Source organism: Acyrthosiphon pisum, chromosome A3, assembly GCF_005508785.2.
Source record: "Acyrthosiphon pisum isolate AL4f chromosome A3, pea_aphid_22Mar2018_4r6ur, whole genome shotgun sequence".
Lineage (NCBI taxonomy): Eukaryota > Metazoa > Arthropoda > Insecta > Hemiptera > Aphididae > Acyrthosiphon > Acyrthosiphon pisum.
In genome coordinates this window covers 25,254,992-25,274,949 of record NC_042496.1, presented here as the reverse complement: position 1 = coordinate 25,274,949, position 19,958 = coordinate 25,254,992, and the positions used below count along the sequence as shown (strand labels likewise).

Here is a 19,958-nt window from a genome sequence, read left to right as displayed (position 1 = left end):
AGCAACTATCTATAATATTATATTGTATGCATTGTGTTTTATGCTGTGAACATATGTTTTATTTGTTAATGAAAATAATTGTCGAATTATTAATTGGTATTAATGTTGTAAAAGTGTAAACTAATAGAACAAATTAAATATCAAGTAGGTACATCACAATTGGTAAAAATTTTTTTTTTTTTTTTTTTAATATTCACCCTTTAGTTACATGTCTACTGTAATAAATATTAAAAGCCATAAAGTTTGCGTTGTTCTTGTATTTTCATCATAATATAGACCGTCCCATACTCCCATTGGCATATTTAGTTATTATGGATAATGTGTAATAATATCATATTTGGTTTTATTTTTCATTCACTTATAATAGATAAAAATACTAGAATTTAGGTATTTCTATGCACATAATATAAACATAGATGATACGTTTGCAGGCCGCGTGTTCGAGCAATGAAGTTATGCTATACAGTGCTAGTCGTCGAGAAGCCTTGAGACGGTTGTTTGCATCGTCAAAGGATGGGATGAGTGCCCAGGCGCGTATCGTAAAGGCTCTATGGTGCACCGGAAATCCCGGCATCGTGTTCGGGTTGGATTCATTCTCCAGGTGATCCAGACCCTTTTAGCTATATATTTATATAAATATGTTTCACTTATATTCTCTTTGTTTGTGTAACATACCAATCATGACGTTGTCGTTTGCAGCGTACACATGTGGGACCTTTGCGACGACATCACTACACCCATAATGTCCGTACCATTTCGAGGAAAGGCTGTTACGGCCATGTCATTGACGTCAATGCCAAAAAACCAAAACACCTACTTGGTCAGTACTCGGTATATCATTTGAACACACCTTATGATCTAACAAAATATAATGATATTCTAATACCGTTAAACAATTAAAAATGTATAATATTTATCACGTTGAGGGTCATTCCTTCAAGTAGCTATTATAATCAGTTTATCTCTCGACGGTCAGGTTATTTTTTTTTCTTCATGATTCACATAATGAACTCAACATTTTACTGTATAATCTAGAGGGTCAGAACATGCTAATTGACTCCCAGGGGCCAGGACAGGTGAAGGACGTTATATATTTGCTACCTATTCAAATAACATTAGTGGAATACTGCAGACATCACAGTTCCGTAATTTGGTTAAATTTTTTTTTAGATTCCGAGCAGAGAAATGAACGTATTATCATTTGTACAATGATTTCTGTCTTTTTTTTTGTGACTGCCGTGTATCACCAGCTTTTAGGTTTTTAATTAGCTTAAATTTTAAATTCGAGAGTGGTTTCTGGTAGCACATTATATATAATTGGTAAAGTAAAGTTTTTCATAAGTAAAAAACATTCTGAGTACTGTATTAAATAATCAAAAAAACAAAAAAAATAATGAAAAACTGATATGTTTACGCAAACCCAGATTTTGAAAAAATCGAATTTGTTTTATTGTTTTAATTTAAATATTAATAACCGTAGCCACTTTAAATTTAAACCAAATTGATTATTGATTTTTTTTATTAGTTCAAGACTTCGACGACTAAGATCATTTCCTGTAAGGTTGATAGGGTTGGTTAGCAACACTTGTATGTGTGGTAAAATAACCACGCCGCGCCAAGCCACAAAAAGCAAAATGCTTTTATTTGCCTTTACTATAGAAATTATGATTTTTAAAATATATTGGCTCTTTTTTGTTATTCATAAACATTTGAAATTTTTAATTTTTTTTTTCAATTATATAAAAAATGGTTAATAAAGTCGGTAAATAAAAAACTTAAAAATGTAATAGATACAATGAAGATCATGAGTTAGTCTTACAGAATTCTAAAAACATCGAAAATACATAAGTACCTAAAATTTTCGTTTACTTATAGAGATGTCTCTTGAAGTTCTAATTTTGACAAAATTGGATATACAAGCAAAAATAGTGATTTTTTTATGTTGTATTTTATTAATGCGTATACTTATTATTTTTTTCTATACACACAATACTATTTTTAAAATATTTAATATTTAGTCTAATTTAAAGATATTTAATCAAACCCTGAACCTAGATATTCATACAGAATCACATCGTTCCACAATGTCTTTGGAAAAATAATATATTCAATATACCATACTACTGATATAAAAATAAATTATAAAATATAAAGTTTCTTATAGATGGAGGCTCATACAGTGGCACATCGTATCTAGAAATAGTCGTTTTAGGTATGCACTGTCATATATCATTGAATTAGAATTTACCACATCCATTACAGTGACCTATTAAATCACGGGGTAATTACAGAAAAGTGACTTTCTCGGTTTTTATTTTGCATATTTCATTTTCAAATGCAAAAGATGAATTCAAATTAAGTAATTTAAAATTGAATTTGTTTTTAAATATTAGCATAATATATACCATAATATACGTGAAAACGTGTAAACACAAAAAGTTCAATGATGTTTACATTATTTTTTATATCTTTACTTATGGAGTTCCTACTACTTGTTTCTACTGATAAATTTATTGTTTATTGAGAAAAACTCACATTAAGTACATCCAAAATCGTTGATGTGTTATAACACTAATTTCGTTTGCAAGTATTTCGTTTTAAAAATTATTACTAATTTGATACAAGAACTCAATACCTATATTACATTTAACACAATTTATTCATATTAGACTGAGTATTATTGAAATATTCTTCAATCGTAAATATCTCAAGTCAAAAATCTGTGACGACAGTCAATTTCATTAAAAACTGTATGTTTGATACTAACACTAGATTTCCATACTATATTATACTGATCTTACTTAAATTCATTTGTGTTTCAAATACCAAATACTTTAGTTACGATGTTCCATGAAAATCATATGGTTATAAATATTATAATTTGTTCATAATTTTTTAAAATATCTAGTTGAAATTACAATTTGAACAAATTGTGAATATTTTAAAATGTATTGTTGTAAATTATTCTCTGGCAAACAAAATACGACACAGTAAAATATTTTGAACTTCGCTAGCTCAGAACAATCGATTTCACGATAGTTAGAATCGATGAAATTATAACATTGAAGTATTGAATGTTGTTGTTGACAGGGATTGGCGTTTGCAGACGGTTCGGTGGAACTGCACCAGTTGAAGTTGGACAAGAGGAACGAGACGGTTGACCGTAGCGACCAGCTCACTAGATTTCTGGCCAGTCTATAGAAGTGAAATGTTGCAAGCTACTAACATAATATAGAAATAATGTGCCAACGACAGTGTTTTTAATTTAATAATATATAATATATTTTTCTAGCTCTGATAACGTGTAATATAATAAAAAATAATATCGATTACTCGTGCGGTACACAGCAGTATTCTACGGAACAAAAATACCGTCTTACATACATGTATGTACAACTACGAAATATTATTTTAATTTGCCATGTGCACAACTATAAACTTTGATAATTTTATATACTATTGGTGTGTAAAAGGTAAAAAAAAAATATATAATAATATGGTATTATAATAACAAACAATAAATCAAATATAATATAATTTGTCATTACTCATTTATCATAAAAATTCCCATACATTTTTATTAGCTTCATAATATAATATAATACGATTCTAGTTGTCAATCAGTCTACTTAATGTATTTGAGGGAAAAAATACTGAATTTCATTCCCTGTTTTCTGCCATATCTTTCACAATATATTCAGTTATTTTTGCTCCCCGTTCGCGTTCTTGTAGTTTTCGTCAACCAATTTGCTCCACTGGTGCATATTATTCATTGCTCCTTCCTTCATAACGTTAAGTTTTGGATTCATTTGACCCAATGCCTGTAAATAAAAAGAAATTAACAATACATTCTTTGTTTCTGCATCTAAAATAAAATTTCGCTAACCTGGTACAACGGCAGACATATGTCTGCGATCCATCTGATCTGCAACTGTGGAAGTTCGTGCTGCCTCTCCCTGTCCATGAGAGCTTGGGGCTGGATTTTTAACTCGAATCTTTCCTTATCGCCTTGCTCGATGAATTCATCTGTCACCAGTCTAGCGGCTCGCTTTTGAACGTGCCATTGCTTTGTGGACGCTGCCAAGTCGGACGATGTCATCAACATCGCCATTAGCAAGTATCGTTGAGAGTCTTCATCCCAACTGTATTCTTTAGATTCGATTAGCCGGAAGAACTTGTTTCTCAGTCTAAAAAAATAAAAAAAAAACCCTAATGTGAGGTACAATATCAAAAAAAAAAAATCAAAACATATGAATATGGTTAAAAAAAAATCAGGCTTCGCGAAGGCACCGAAAAATTATTCTAATACCTATGTTATAAGTTATAATATAGTACCTATGTAAGAAATATTATAATTTATAGCTAGATAGTAATATTCTTACGTATCAAAGTTGTATAATTATCACAATAACACAGTAGCGGATTTGATTCATATTCTGGGGGGGGGGGGGGGCAATGTCCTTTTGGTCCTAAAATATTATTTATAGCTATTTACCCACTTAGGCCTATTCAGAGGAAAAAAACATGTATCAAATTGTAAAATGTATAGGCCATGATTATAACTTAAAAACACTCTGGACTTCTATGCTGACTTTGAAAAAATGTATTATTTACAAGTAGTTCATGATGTCTTATGTCAAGGGGGCATGGCCCCTATGTTCCCTCTAAACGACATGCATGCAATAATATCCCGTCAAATGTGTTAATACACACATAAGTAATTAAGTATGAAAAAACTTGACTATTAATTTATAAAAATAAAAAAATTATATTGAAAAAAAAATCAGTCTTATGAACATTTTAATTATTTTTGGTTTCTACATCATATTAATATCATAGTGTTGACAATTTTTGATTTATGGACAAACCCTCACGTTCAAATATATGTGAGACAAAGACAATGATATCATAATATCAATAACAGTAATAATTTTAGTAAATATATGGTACTAAATTAATAGAAACATATAAATTTACAAATTATCTTTAAATATTTGACTTGTGTATAATATTTATTGTGGTAACATTATTTTCACAACGCTATGAAAATAGTTTACAAAATAATTTGTAGTTAGAGCTTAAAACGTGCATGTTTACTCACTGGAAGTACATGCAAAGATCAGTTGCTAGTATACTATGTTTTAATACTTTCATCACAGTTGAAAAACTCTCCGCAGATAGACTCGAGAATATATTGAGATTCTAGAAAATATGAAATGTATAAAAATGCTGTACTCAATAAGTTTACTATATATAAATTTGTATGAGACTTACCTCACTGCTGAGTATCATCACTGCGTGATTAAAATGGTGGTGTTCCATTGTATTTGTAGTGCCATACAATAAAACTAATGCTGATCTGGCTCTAAAATGAAATCATGATAAATTAAGACTAAATATCGGATGTAATTTTATAATTAAATTTTTAAGTCGTTTAATATTCCTTAGTAAAACAACAGTGAGTCAGTAAGTGGCATATAATTAAAAAGTAAACAAATATAACATTTATCATCAATCTGTTGTTTCAAAGTTTAATGACCACGCTTAATGCTAAAAATTCATATTGTATAGAATTTTAAAAATGTACAATATATATGAAATTTACTCTTGATTTTAATATTCATTACTCAGCTTGACCTCCCCCCCCACCAAATAAAAATAAAAACATTTGCATACCTAGCTTAAAAAACTACAGTTATCTTTATGTTATTGAAATCAACCACTAGTTTAAACATACTTTTCCTGGAATGAATTATTTGTGCCTCGGTGATCGAGATCGTGACACAAACATCCGACAAACATTCCCAACACTTCGAGATCGGAGAACGTATTTTTCATGTCACATCCCTTCAAACACATAAATATTCATTATACACCCTGATTAAATTATCTCTATCTTTTTCGTAATGCAGTTACCATCATAATAGCGAACATGACTTGAGCAACATTGAAAGCGTGTCTCCAGTTGTGATAAGGCACGTCCCTGTAGTTGCGTTTCACCGTAATCAGGAACCGATATAGTGTCTGAAAAATAGATAAAATATCGGTATTATAAGACGAATTTGATTGATTTATTATTATTCGTGGTTTCACCGAACATTTTATAGAATATCAGTATAATAAAAACGTTTATTATCTGAAAACAAATCATTGTATTTTTAACATAAATTCGATTTAATAGCATTTTATAATACAATGATAATCAACGAATAAAAAAATAATACTATGATAGATTATCTTATTATAATACTTTTATTCTAACATTAAACGTTCGAAAATGGTCCATAGAAATAAGAAGTATTATTTTTTAACAATACGACATAATACGTTTTAAATTTTAATGTTTGATAAATAGGTACGTCTTATTGTTTTATTTTAACATGAAGGAATGTTCTAAATTGGTACATTACAATAAACACTCCATTATAGTCTATACGATAACAAAATAAAATATTTCTCGACAAAAATATATAGATAAATCAAGTGTCGTGTAATCGATAAATTATTTGATATTGTAAGTACTTTGCATTTGTTTGTACCTGGAATTTAAAATGTCAGGATGTACATACAGTATAAATGTACAATATTATCTTAATTATGATGGATATCGTTTTAACCAATTAAAAATAAGCATAGAGCTTCTTCCCACTGTAATAAAATGGTTGTTTTTCCAGCACTACAAAATAACTACAATACAGTTAAGTTGTATATAATTAAATATTATATGATGAATATCTACCATCCATAAACAATAAACATAATATAAATAAATAATTGTAAGCTTGTATGGGTAGTAAATATAAGTACTTAATACATATTTAATTAGACATTTTGTCATTAGTTATAAGTATAAGAATGGTTACATTGAAAAATAAAATATACCTGAATTTGGACTGTTATATATACCTATAAATAATAAACTAAACCAAACATGTAATTTCCTCATGTTATCTACATTCCCTTCAAAGTACTTTTTCAGGCAAATGTTTGAAATTCTTATAATTCACATCATAAGACATATTTCATTTCCACTCCACTCATATTCTTGTCATTCACTTCCTTCTATTGCCACGGGGCGTTATTTGCACATGCAAATATTTCAAAGCCCAAGAAAAACATTGCAGAATATTTATTCTGACTACGAAAAATGTAAAAACTGCAGTCTTCTGTTATCTGCTCTTGAACCATCCAAAAAATATACTTTTATTTAAGTTTTCAATTTTTACTATGTTATGGCTTAAAACATAATGTAACTAATTTTTAAATTTAATATATAGTTAAACAAATTTATCAATGAAACGACAGACTTTTTGGTTAACACATTAATATTAAATTAGGATGGGTTTTTATCATTCAAACAAGTTTATTTAGTCAGTAATATCACGTTTAGCTAACATAATTTATAATACAATAAATTTTTTGTTATTTGGAATCATTCCATTAGAAAACTTTTTTCCCAATTGTATTGTGTTATGAATCGTTTACAACGCACCTATGCATTAAACTTTTTTTATGAATTACCAATTAGATAACAATTGAGCAGTAATATAAAAATTACAAAAAACCCACTATTGCGGTGGATAAGTTGGTCAGGTATCAAATATCAAACATTTTTGAACACTTTAAGCAATCAATTAGGTACGTACACAATCCGTATTATATGGTTTGTCAAATACATAAATTATTTTACATATTAAGCACTCACTTCTTTTTCAATATTAAACGTTTTAACGAGTCCTAGTTCCAAAAACATGCTAACGGCCGCCATCAGCATTTCGTCATCGTTAAGTGAAAAATCGTCGAACGCAAGGGAATACAAATTCAACGAATCTGCAGCAGGTACCGGCATGCCCTAAGAAAAAAATACATTTATTTCTTGGTTGCAGTTTTTCGTTGGTAATTTAATATTGACAATGTGAATTATTTTCATTTTGTGATTGCCAATGTTTATTCGAAAACACACGATTTGACACTTGGTCTTACGTGAAATAGTGTAAAAATATATTTTCCTCTTTTACAAGTCGTCAGCGTCAGTGGGTAGGTGGTATACACTACACGCAACGAGACAAAGCTAGAATAATAATAATATACACTTTTCAATCCGTTGAAATTTGCGGGGGCATTAAACTATGGAAAAAAACGGTCTAGAGTTCAATGACTGGCGAGTAAAAGTTTTTTCATTATTTTCACAGCACACGAATGTATAAAATGTTTATTCGGGAATGATAGTTTCTATTTGAAATCGAAGCCAAAAAAGTTTTAAAAGCATAGGAATATTAAAAAATACATTTACAAGATTATAGAGCTTACCAGTATACGTTCCACGTCTTTGTTAGAAGCTGTCGCGTGATAAGATAGAACCTAAAATAAATAAATAAAAGAAAAAAAAACGAACATTTGTACAACTTTCTGATGACGTATAATATATTCGCTTTCGCACACCCGTTCGGTGATCTTACTTCAATGGAGACTTTTTGCCTGGCCATCGCCTTTTCTACTTCACTATACATGAGTGTGTTGTGTATTCCCAGTCCACAGAATATTGTAAAAGCCTATAACAAGCGAAACGTGGTTGTGTAAATATTTATAAGTGAACAGCATACTAAATCTGCGAAATCACGTGTTTTTCTTATATGTTATAATACCTCACCTCGAACAACTGTTCGTCGTAATCGTCGAATGGCGACGAATTCAATTTGTTGATTATACTGGCGACACCTGTGAAATATTATTCTCGTTAGTTAACCGGAATAAATTATCATCCCTCAATTGAATAATGCACGTAAGAACTGAGAGAATGATAATAGTTTTGTACAAATGAGCTCACGTCGAACTAATCTTTCCGAATGGACAATAGCCTTCGATACCACATTGATTTGCGTCTGAACATCCGAAGAACCGATCGCAGTATTGTATTAATAAGTTAAATACTTTCGGAAATTGAATATAATATGATAATAGTTATGACCAGACAATAATAATATGATAATAATAATAATAATGTTTACAGGTACTACCACACATTTTCCGAACGTTGGTTCCGAACGTACAGAAACCGTTCGCAATAAAGACGTGAGCTGTACGTGATATCGTTACACATTCATCCATCATAATAGAATAGGAGTTATCGAATATACGTGCGTACATACCAGACGTATATCTTATGATTGTATGGTAGGGAGAAATAATTATCTACACGAAAAGGATTCTCATGGGGTATTTTAGTTCTATTGCAGGTTCTCTAACTACTGTGGTCAGGGCTAGTGAAAGGTATGTGTGACCTACAAGGCGCTAATATAGAAAAGGTGCTATAGACTGACCACAATAAGGCTTTGCCATTATTATTCATTTTAATGATAAAAATAAAAATTTTACTCATGCTGCCATTAATTTGAAATACATAATAAAATGTAATACATATTTGTCAGTTCTTGTAGAATAACTAGATTAATAAGGACTCGGCACCGTGGTCTGTGGTGATAAAATTGCCAAAAAATGGCATTCTTCTAAGAATTTTATGGCATGTTCTATGGATATTATACAAGGTGCTCTCTTGCAAGAAGGCAATGTTGACAAAAATGTAATAAAACTTTTTTACAACAAACTAAAACATTATTAAGTACAATGCTTTGCTATTGCTAAGTTTTTGTGATTGTTAAACTCCTTTTGGGTGTAACATGCTGTGGAAGCAATGTCTTTTATATTAAATTATAATTAAAATTATATTAAATTTTAATTTGTAGCTATCCCGACCGGCGTTGTCCGTGAGGTTCGCTTCTGATTATGCGAACAGTATATAAACAGGCATTAACAGGTAGGCAACTACCTGCGGTAGATCGCGGACCCCTTTATCTATATCTATACCAAATTTCATCGCAATTAGAGGAACGGTTTAGGTATGCATAAAGGACATAGAAATATGTTTCGTGTTATATTATATATTCATGTATAGTACATTGCTCCGTTTCTCCATGCTAATTATTCGATTAAATGATTATATATATAACTGTGTATTATGGAGTATGTTTACGATGTAATGTGAATTGTGCTTAGTGCTTACCAATTATTTGGTCGTTTTTATTCCTGATGGGCATTGCCAACAGCGAGTTGATGCCCGAATCTACGATTCCCTCGTTGCACTCGTGCTCATTGATGTTCAGCACCTCCCCTGAACAAGCCACCCTCTCAGCAAGACTCTCCAGGTATCGCGATACGTTTTCGCCTTCCACCTTTTGCCTGGAACTATTTCACGAACATGATATTGAATAGGTAACCATTTGCGACAATGTCTGTATATTATTTATATAATATGTATAAAAGGTGGATCTGAGAAATAAGGACAATATTAAGAAGTAATTTTATTTATAGATAGTGAAATAATCCTGCAGATTGATAGGTATATATTATAGATATGTACATTGTGTCCCAATAAAGTCCCGTACCACCATAGTATATACGCGAAAAACTAATAGTTTATTTAAACGTGTTTTTTTAATTCATTTGATTCTGAGTGGAGCGATCAGTTTTGTAATTGAATGGGGGATTTTTTATTTTTTTATTTTTTTTTTTGTTTGTTAACACCTTTTGAAGCAGTAATAATGCTTTGATTATCAACTTTGAGGGTGGTTTTATTTAACAAATTGAATCTTGTCTGTACCTATTACAAAGGTAATAAAAATATCTGGAAAAAAATAGAGGAAAAGGATTTTTACGCAAAACAGGGTTTTGGTAATTAATTTCATTTATTTGATTGCTATTCAAAAATTAATAATTATAGAGACAAGTTTTCACATCCCAATTAAAAATATGTGTATAAAAGTTGGATTTTTTTAAGAAGCGTATGAAAATTAGTAAAACCAACTGGTAATACGGTATTAGAAAAATATTGAAAAGTATTTTTTTTTTAAATTGTGATAGTCAATAAAGGCCGGTTTTTAAAAATAAACAAATTTTAAATTACATTAATAAATTGGTTATACTATTTTAAAGGATTATCATAAAAAACTCACTATAATAAAAATTGATTAAAAAAAAAATTGATCTTTTTTTTTTTTAAATATAGGTTTGGTAGGTATACTATAGCTACTAATCTTACAAATACCGAAAACATCACTTAATTTAACATAGATAATTATTACTCAATTGAAATAAATACAATTTAAAAAAAGTGGATATCGCTCTGCTGTACAGTAGGTTACAAGTGTGTCACTGTATAATGGATGGTTGTATAATGATTTTGAATTCAATGATATAATATCATTGTATAAGAAAAACGATTCTGAGCGGAGATGGTATGTCAGTCTAGGTATAAGACATAGTACCTATATACTTATCTATGGTATTAAAAAAAAAATATTTTTCAAATATCATCGTATAAATATAGTAGGAGCCTTGTATTAAATTTTCAAGCATTTTTACTCAACAAATAAAGTTTTATTGACATTCATAGAAAATAAACTAATAATATTGGAAACTGAAAATGTCCCTAAATAGTTCAAAACAAATCAAAATATTTTTAAAATTTTATCATGTATAGAAAATGGAAATATAAACAACCAGTGAACATTTCATGTATCTGCGGTCATTTGTTTTAAAGTTACAACAAAAACCAAAATCTATTTTTTCGAAAACAGATTTTGTGTAAAAATTCCCGGTTTTCCTAATTTTTCTTTTTTTTCTCGGCGCTTTTGAAAACTATTGGAAATTTCAAATTTTGACCTCTCGAATGCACCAACTAGATTCACTTTCCCATCAAACAAAAGATACTGTTGAAGAAAATCGAAATAGTTTTACTGCCCCAAACCGTGATGACAGACACAAAAATAAAAATAAAAAAATAAAAAAACACACATCATTGTAAAATCAATACATTCATCGTTCCACTCAGAATCTAAAATAGTTATTGGAAAATGTAAAAAAATGAAATAATAAATTGTATTATACAATATAATGTATTTTTTTTTTTAAATGCACTAGTATAAATTATGAATATATTATTATTTAGAGCGTGCAATCTTACTTTTTAACGTTATTTTTTATATTGTGCTTGGGCGAGTTCAAATCGAACAGCTTAGAGAATCTGGTACTGTCACACGACTCGTCTACGAGCAACACGGCCGCCCTCTCGCACTTCAATAGCCTCTGGGCCCTCTGCATTATCTTCATGATCACTTTGTCGATGGATGTTTGTTCTTCGAACAGATCGTGCACCACTTCCAACAAGTTCTGAAACGATGCCAGTTAAATGTTTTTCAAACAAACTGATAAGTTTAACCCATGAGTTTCTATCACTTACCCTGTTTCGATCGTATTCAGCTCGGGAGTCCTCGACGATTTGTGCGTTTGTAATAGCTATACCGACAAACTGTAAGTACGTCTCGAAAAGCTATAATTCCAGAAATTATATCGTATTGAAATTATATGAATCAACTGTAATGTATAGATTAGTACTATGGATTTGGTAAACTAGGAACAATAGGATTATATTTTAGGTCCTATTGATTACACATCGGCTAACAGCATATTATTGTTTCAATTGGCAGTTTTCGAGACTTATAATTATGTCCTGGTTATTTTCTTAAATGATTACACAACCTCATTTTTGACATACCTATTTTTAAAATTAATTTAAAAAACATTAGATTTTAAAATAAGAATTATATCACTTTTTTGATTGAAAATGTTTTTCCCAAACAAATATTAAGTTTTTGAAATATTGTTTTAAACTGTTTGAATAAGATGTTTTACTTTATGCTAACAACTGATGTCTAGTTAATGAATAGTTAATTAGTACTATTTAGGAATCCATTCAAAACCTATCGAAAACTTTCTTTCATAGAAAACATTATGGTATACAAAGTTTTTGACGTAAAACTATATAGAATAGTTTAAACTCGCTTACAGTCTAACTTTGAAAATATTTTATTTGAACAAGCAACCGAAACCTAAACAACTTGCCATTAAATATGTATACCCAACATAAAATTATACCGAAAAAACTGTATTGGTTATTAGTCCGTACAAATTATGTACAGTGTACATATTGTATAAATTTGAATTGTGTTCATAGCCAATAACATTATAATAATACAGAAATGTATAGGTCGTTATAAAAAAAATTATATCTGAAAACTGTTATGTCTCTAATAATATAATTAAAATATATTATTAACTTGGACTGTACAACTTATATTTATATATTATCTATGAAGTATGAATAGTAAAAATCAAGTCTTGCGATTAAGCCATGTCGACTTCAACGACGTAGTTAACGAAAACTAATTATTAAACAATATGATAATCACGTCATACGGATTAGCAGATTATGTATTATTTTCAAATACATCGTAGGTCGTGTCCTTATCGTCGTAATATACCGACAGCACAAACAACGTTATTATAATCTTACTATAACGTTCTCTGATCAGAAACCTGCAGCAGTGCAGGCAGCGTCATTAATTCGCAGATGGAATATTAACGAGGAGGTAAGTATACACACACACACACACACACACACATACATACAAGTAATGTATTCTAGGATTTCCAGATTTAAATAAAATTCATAACGACAGCAACAGAAAAAGTGGCTTGTAAAGTTCGTAATGCGTAGGTATACCTCTATAATATGTATATATGCATTATACACGAGAACTGAGAAGTACCTGACTGCTGCACCACTGCGCCCATCGGATTTACAACGGCTAGTGCTTGTCTCTCGAAGCAACTCTGCGTCAAAACCACCCGTAGAAGTTTCCGCCCCGATTACAAAATATTTACCTTCTCATCCATGCTGGTGAAATGCCCGCCGTCCTTGTCCGGGTTCTTGTTGTTAACCTGCGCCACCGCTATTATCTCTTCGTACGAATTTTTCACCGGCATGCACAGCAACGATGAAGTGTAGTATCCCATTATGCGGTCTACCTCGTCGTCAAATCTCGGGTCCTGCAATTTGATATTTTGTGACGACATCGCTTTATACTATGTTATATTATAAATTTAGGTATTCCGGGTTCGGACAGGAAAATTATTGAAATTGACAAGACGTTTTCCGACGTTACATATTATATTATTAAATTATTGCCACAGTAAGCCAACAATCATAGCGAATAATTTCCGTTCTTAAAACGATGTTAAAACAATACGTATGATAGACTAGAAATATCTTTTATGTGAATATATATAACTTATAAAGACACAGAACAAGGAAAAAACTGAAATAAGACATCAGCGACGACAATTAAAATAAACGAACCGATATTAAAATTAATCACACAAACAAACAAGTTAATAAATTATTAATTTTATTTTCGGACAAACATATTAAAAAGTCTTGTATTCGTTTTAAATGAATAAAATTTACATATTTTACGGTTCGTTCCACTTGAAAATTATATTCCAAGTTAAAGATACGCGTTTGCATAATATACTGTTTCAGATGTTATGATAAATAATATGCTACACTGTGAACGATTAATTTTCAATCGGTCTACGATTGCGGCTCTCATTCATATTTTTATAGTATCTGAAAAATTTAAGAACATAATTTCTGATGGTAAATATAGTCATGAAACAAATACTTAATTTATTTGTCCATTTCATTAATTTATTATACTTATTTAAAAAACAAACATCCAAATTACGGTTAGGTTCCATCATACCCTAACCTTCCATCATACGGTGGAACAATGCGGTGATAATTTTATTGAAATTATGAATAACCGCCAAACTGACAATAATAATAATAATAATATAATAACAATAATATTTATAGTAATACAATTTAAATGGCGTTCTAACCAAATTTTCGAGCTAATATTAATTAAATGATATTAATGTTTATATACGACCTTTCGCGCTGTGCCAATGGTTGCGAAATCGAATCCATACTAATAATATTAATTTCTACCAAACTACGTAGATAATGGTTTGAACTCTGGTTATTTTAAATGATAATTAAACAAAGAGCAAAAAAAAAAAACAACAATATTTTTTAAATTGGTTTTTGTTAATTATACAATCCTTTTACCATACACAACTGTCCCTACATGCATTTTCACTCAGAAACTTATAGGAAATAGAGCCACCATACGATGGTGCGACGACTGGGACGTATACATTTATATATCTACGAAAATTCGTATTTCCCAACTGGGAGAATAGGTTCGGTGTATCCGTTTCGTGGACGCCTTCCAACGTCCTCATGCTAACTATAATATATATATATATATATATATTGTGAACTCGCACAGATGGCACAATAATCGGGGGTGGTGGTGGTGGTGGTTGAAAAGGGAGGTTGTCGAAGATGATCCACTACGTATATACACAACTGGAATTTCATTAGCCCACGTCGACCATGTTAGGTCGTATATATGATATTATATATATATATATATATATATAGCTGCAGGGTGGCGTTGATGACCCAGTTTTATTTTTCAAACGCACACAGACACAATACGAAACGTATCAATAAACGTCGATTGTACGGCCTCCAGCAGTATATGTTATAGCTGTGTAGTAAATTTCTACAAATGTCTGAGAGAGATGCTGTAAAAATAAGAAAAAAATAATAAATAATAACGCTGATAATAATAATAATATACGAATAACGCGCGTAAAAAGGCCAAAAATCATTCTGAGCTCTCGAGATATTGTATTAATATTTACCACCAATATAATAATATACGCTGTGCACCCGACCGATTTTTATTACATGATACTATATTATAAATAATAATATCTGGACGCTTTACGATACACCGCGGGCACTAGTCCGAAACGCTATATATAATATTATGTGTTATGTAGGGTGAATCCTCGTGTTTTTCCTCGTAAACAGCATTAGCCCGCTTCCCATCTAAACTTTAACACGAACACGGTATAAACTATTTAAATGCCGAATGAAAATGAAGTTATTATCAACTTTTAAAACATTTACATAGATTAAATTAAAAATTAAATATTAAGTAGGTAACTAGTTAAAAAAAAATATTTGGGACAAACGTGACGACGAAACACTAGGTAGCTGCGAGTTTTCAGACAAAATTTGAAAGCAAACGTGAGGTGAAATAAAAAATATACATTAAAATATATAGTCGAAAACGTCGTTAACCAATATAGTTCGCTTAGTTGATACACAGTATTAAAGACGACGCGTAATCTCTTAGAGATCGCTTGGTCGTATACGCGTTAGGTTAGTATCAAGTCATTTTTACGATATAAACACAATAGTATTATTGCAAAACCTTTTCGTCATTGTTGACGAGCACTACTGGTAAATCAATTTCACCCGCACAGTCCACATGCATGATACAAGTCTAGTTGAATTTTATTATAATATAACCGTTTATGTCGATGCAATTTTTCACATGGTAATGATGTTTACATTTTTTTTTGAACATCAATAATATCGAAGACGATATAATTACAATGCAGAAATTTACATTCAATGTAATTAATTTTTGAGACACTACCATGTATATAATAAGAAAATTATACATTTAGGAAAGGAAAAAAAGTATAATAGTTCTTTTACATAAGCTAGTAATAAATTTTCCTAAGATTGATTGTTATTTGTTTTAGTACAACATTTAATAGATACTAAAAAAAAAGCGAAATCGTATATTATATGATTTTTTTGGCTGTTGTTTTACAGTTCTACATTATACAATTATATTATGTAATTTATTTACAATTAAAAATAAATTAAACTATCTTATTCCAAGTTGCACTTATTTAAATCGTGGAATATATTTCATGGTATAATATTCATAGTAATACTAAGTTCTATAAAAATAAAAAATTAATTTTTATTAATTGCATTGTTTGGCCAAATTGAAAATGCATATACCATTTTAATATTTCTTAAAAGCTTCTTTGGAAATATATTAATTTATTTTCATTTGCTTTATCTTTTGCTATTCAGAAATATATTAGGTATAGAAATAAAAGCTGCTGAAAAATAAATTGCATTTTCAAGTACAAAACCAAACCTACCCTATACATTTTATTTTTTTAGTGAAAAACCTCGAGAAAACAAAACATGTTACGATAAAGGAATGTAGGGACAGTTAAATGTGCCCAAACTACAAAATGTCCAAAGTTAGGAATAACTTATAACATCAAATATACTTGTTGGGTGGCCATCAATTAAAATACAATTAAACGCATGTGAAAAAAAAAATTGTTTAATTGTCTTACTCTGATATAACTAGACAGCACCTATATTCATAAATACAGACATATACATTATTCGATGACTTATACATTTTTAGTACCACTTCAAAGTTGAGCAAATTAAAGTTTACAATTTGACCCACTGATCCATTTACGATAGATTTATAATTATTATGTATAAGTAGTATAACACTATAAGTACCTACAGTATTGAATATTAACTACCTATTAACGTTACAGCGAAGTTTTTCAAGCACACGACAATTATACATACCTATCTAAATACACGAGTGAAAATTGCAAAAATAACTAATTATTATTGTTTGTGTACTTACTCGTTAATGATACATGTTGTATATTTGAAGCATTTTTATTAAACATTTATAAAACTCAGTATTTGTATTGTACACAAAGAGTATAAGCATTCAGCTTATACATTTCTAAAAGAGTACCCATTATATTTCTTGCATGAATCTAATCGTCAAGGAAACATGTACGTGTCACTGCACTTTTGAAAACCGAGCCTTGCACATAACACAAATCTTAATTTAATTTATTGAATTTTAGAGATTCGTGTTTGTTATTCTGAATAACCTGGAATTTATTTAATTTTCCTATAAAATGAAGTCCAAATCTGCACAATAGCAGAGAAATATAGTATAATAATATGCCTATTATTATTATAATTTTTTTTTTTTTTTATTGTAATTATTTTGAAACTAATTGTTCAAATTAAATTACTAAACATTTGTAGGTGATGATTAATTGTTGTTCCGGCATTTGAGCTGTTTAAAAGGTCATTTTTTGCGCTATTGGGTCACGTACGAGTCATATTTTGCACTTACCTCGCAGGCAACGTCCAGGTTGACCGTCTCGCCCGTGGACGCGACGTGGCCGAGTATGCCCACGCCCCACGGAATGCGGACCTCGTTGTCGGTGGTCGTGGGTGGACCACCGGCCACTTCGCACTGCACGCCGTCCGGCAACAGGAATTGGCCGCGGGCGCCGCTGTGCACGTCGAACACCTTGGACACGAGACACCGGCGCCGAGAGCCCCGCGGTGGCCCGTCCACGAGGAACAGCGAACCTGCATCGCAGTCCAGCAACACGGCCAGGTCGTCGACGATCTTTTGCGATAGAGACTTTAGGTCCAGGTCGGTGGCGATGTCCCTGACCACCGTCAGGAAGAAGTCCCGTTCACCCTGTGCGTGCCGCAGGTCTCGTTTTGTGTCCACATTGTGCGCGGACACCGGCCACCTGGGAAGTCGCACCTTGGAATCGATGAGCAGCGACAGCATGCTGATCGGGCTCGGTGGCAACGACGTGAACCTAGTCAAAAAAAAACGTTACCACGTTCAGAAATTAAGAAACTCATAGTTTTATTATTATTTGTTGCGATCGTCGGAATCATGTAAAACCCCCTAGAATGAGTATAATATATGGACGCCTATAGGTCATATTAGATAAGGCTGGTTAGATAAATCACTTCACGAAAAGAACACTCACACTAAATGGATACACCTTAAAATTGTGATAGGTACTGGTATGATGATGATGGTTAATTTTAAGCTTAGCCAACTTATTTAATCATAACAAGTTTCGTTAAAATATTGAGCTGTGACTATACACAATCAGAAAAAATTGCATTTTCAAAACATGACTTGGATTTCTTTTATAGCTTTATCACTACTTTAAGGTAAAAAATTAAAACCAACTTTTTCAGTATTTTCAATTTCATTTGATGGGTAATATTATGATTATAATACCTATACAAATTACAAAATATACAATGTTTATTACCTAGTAGGTTTTGTACTTGTACACTGCTTACAGAAATGCATATCGTGACACATCGACAACTAGACCTCAGAACTTTATTATTTGCATATATTATGTAAACGAACATCTTTAAAAAAACATTTCATTATTAATCTGACAATGGTCAATGTCTGATTTATTTGGTTTAGTATAGCTTTTAAAAGAATTTTAAATTAGTTTTGTATGCGTAAACGTTAAAACATTCATTACTATAATATTTTTCGGAAAATTACACTGTTTCATATTTCGTTCAACGATAGCTTACCTAGGTACATTTAAAGGCCAATAACCATTGTATTATTATTGTCTCGGAATTATATGTGTGATCTATTTCAAACTATTAAAGCAAAATCTTGACTTAATATCCCATTCATAACGTCTAGGCACTGTAATTGAAAAAAAACTACTTACTTAACTTAACTTTAAGCAAAAACCATATTACTCTTTAGAGTACGTTTATGTACATATTACTCTTTAGATCCTACGTTTATACATATTATGAACATTTATTGAAGATGTATGTAATAATAACTATATTATTTGACAAGCACGATAGTAATTAATAATAATAATATTATTATTATTATAATAAAATTAATAACCATTATAAATAATAATCTTATATAATAAAACGAAACGTATCTGTACAAATTTGTAAGATTAAATGATTTAATACCCTCTTAGTGTTATAGAAATTAGGCTATTTTGATAATAATGAAAATTTATTTTTTAGTAAATTGTAAATTATTTTTGTTAGTATATACTATATAGTGCTATCATATTTTATAATATCATAATAAGATTATATAGTTATAATTATAAAATAGCTAATAATATATGGCTAAATAAAACTTTACTCCATTAATTTTAAATTCGATATTTAAATTAATAATTATTTTCATTTTATATAAAAACTGTCACTTCTATAATAATAAGTTATGAACTTTTTTTCAAACCCA

The 19,958-nt window shown here is 30.3% G+C and overlaps 2 protein-coding genes across 5 annotated transcripts in view; one reads left to right on the top strand and one right to left on the bottom strand.

Moving 5' to 3' along the window:
• The window catches only part of LOC100570464 (WD repeat-containing protein 60), a 25,445-nt gene extending 22,182 nt beyond the window's left edge, over nucleotides 1-3,263 (top strand). The window contains exons 14-16 of the mRNA XM_003246057.4: nucleotides 432-601; nucleotides 700-820; nucleotides 3,091-3,263. Coding sequence (XP_003246105.1) covers nucleotides 432-601; nucleotides 700-820; nucleotides 3,091-3,201 — 402 coding nt within the window. The 3' untranslated portion in view covers nucleotides 3,202-3,263. The remainder of the gene's footprint in view (nucleotides 1-431; nucleotides 602-699; nucleotides 821-3,090) is intronic.
• Nucleotides 3,258-19,958, bottom strand: part of LOC100162827 (dual 3',5'-cyclic-AMP and -GMP phosphodiesterase 11A) — a 90,336-nt gene continuing 73,635 nt past the window's right edge. For all 4 annotated transcript variants that reach the window (XM_029491345.1, XM_001952133.4, XM_029491346.1 and 1 more), the window contains 15 exons: nucleotides 18,027-18,510; nucleotides 13,780-13,944; nucleotides 12,296-12,385; nucleotides 12,020-12,225; nucleotides 10,061-10,242; nucleotides 8,651-8,718; nucleotides 8,460-8,552; nucleotides 8,311-8,361; nucleotides 7,706-7,852; nucleotides 5,917-6,024; nucleotides 5,738-5,847; nucleotides 5,275-5,365; nucleotides 5,102-5,202; nucleotides 3,887-4,187; nucleotides 3,258-3,821 (listed from right to left, as the gene is read on the bottom strand). In XM_029491345.1, coding sequence (XP_029347205.1) covers nucleotides 3,702-3,821; nucleotides 3,887-4,187; nucleotides 5,102-5,202; nucleotides 5,275-5,365; nucleotides 5,738-5,847; nucleotides 5,917-6,024; nucleotides 7,706-7,852; nucleotides 8,311-8,361; nucleotides 8,460-8,552; nucleotides 8,651-8,718; nucleotides 10,061-10,242; nucleotides 12,020-12,225; nucleotides 12,296-12,385; nucleotides 13,780-13,944; nucleotides 18,027-18,510 — 2,317 coding nt within the window. In that variant the 3' untranslated portion in view covers nucleotides 3,258-3,701. The remainder of the gene's footprint in view (nucleotides 3,822-3,886; nucleotides 4,188-5,101; nucleotides 5,203-5,274; nucleotides 5,366-5,737; nucleotides 5,848-5,916; nucleotides 6,025-7,705; nucleotides 7,853-8,310; nucleotides 8,362-8,459; nucleotides 8,553-8,650; nucleotides 8,719-10,060; nucleotides 10,243-12,019; nucleotides 12,226-12,295; nucleotides 12,386-13,779; nucleotides 13,945-18,026; nucleotides 18,511-19,958) is intronic.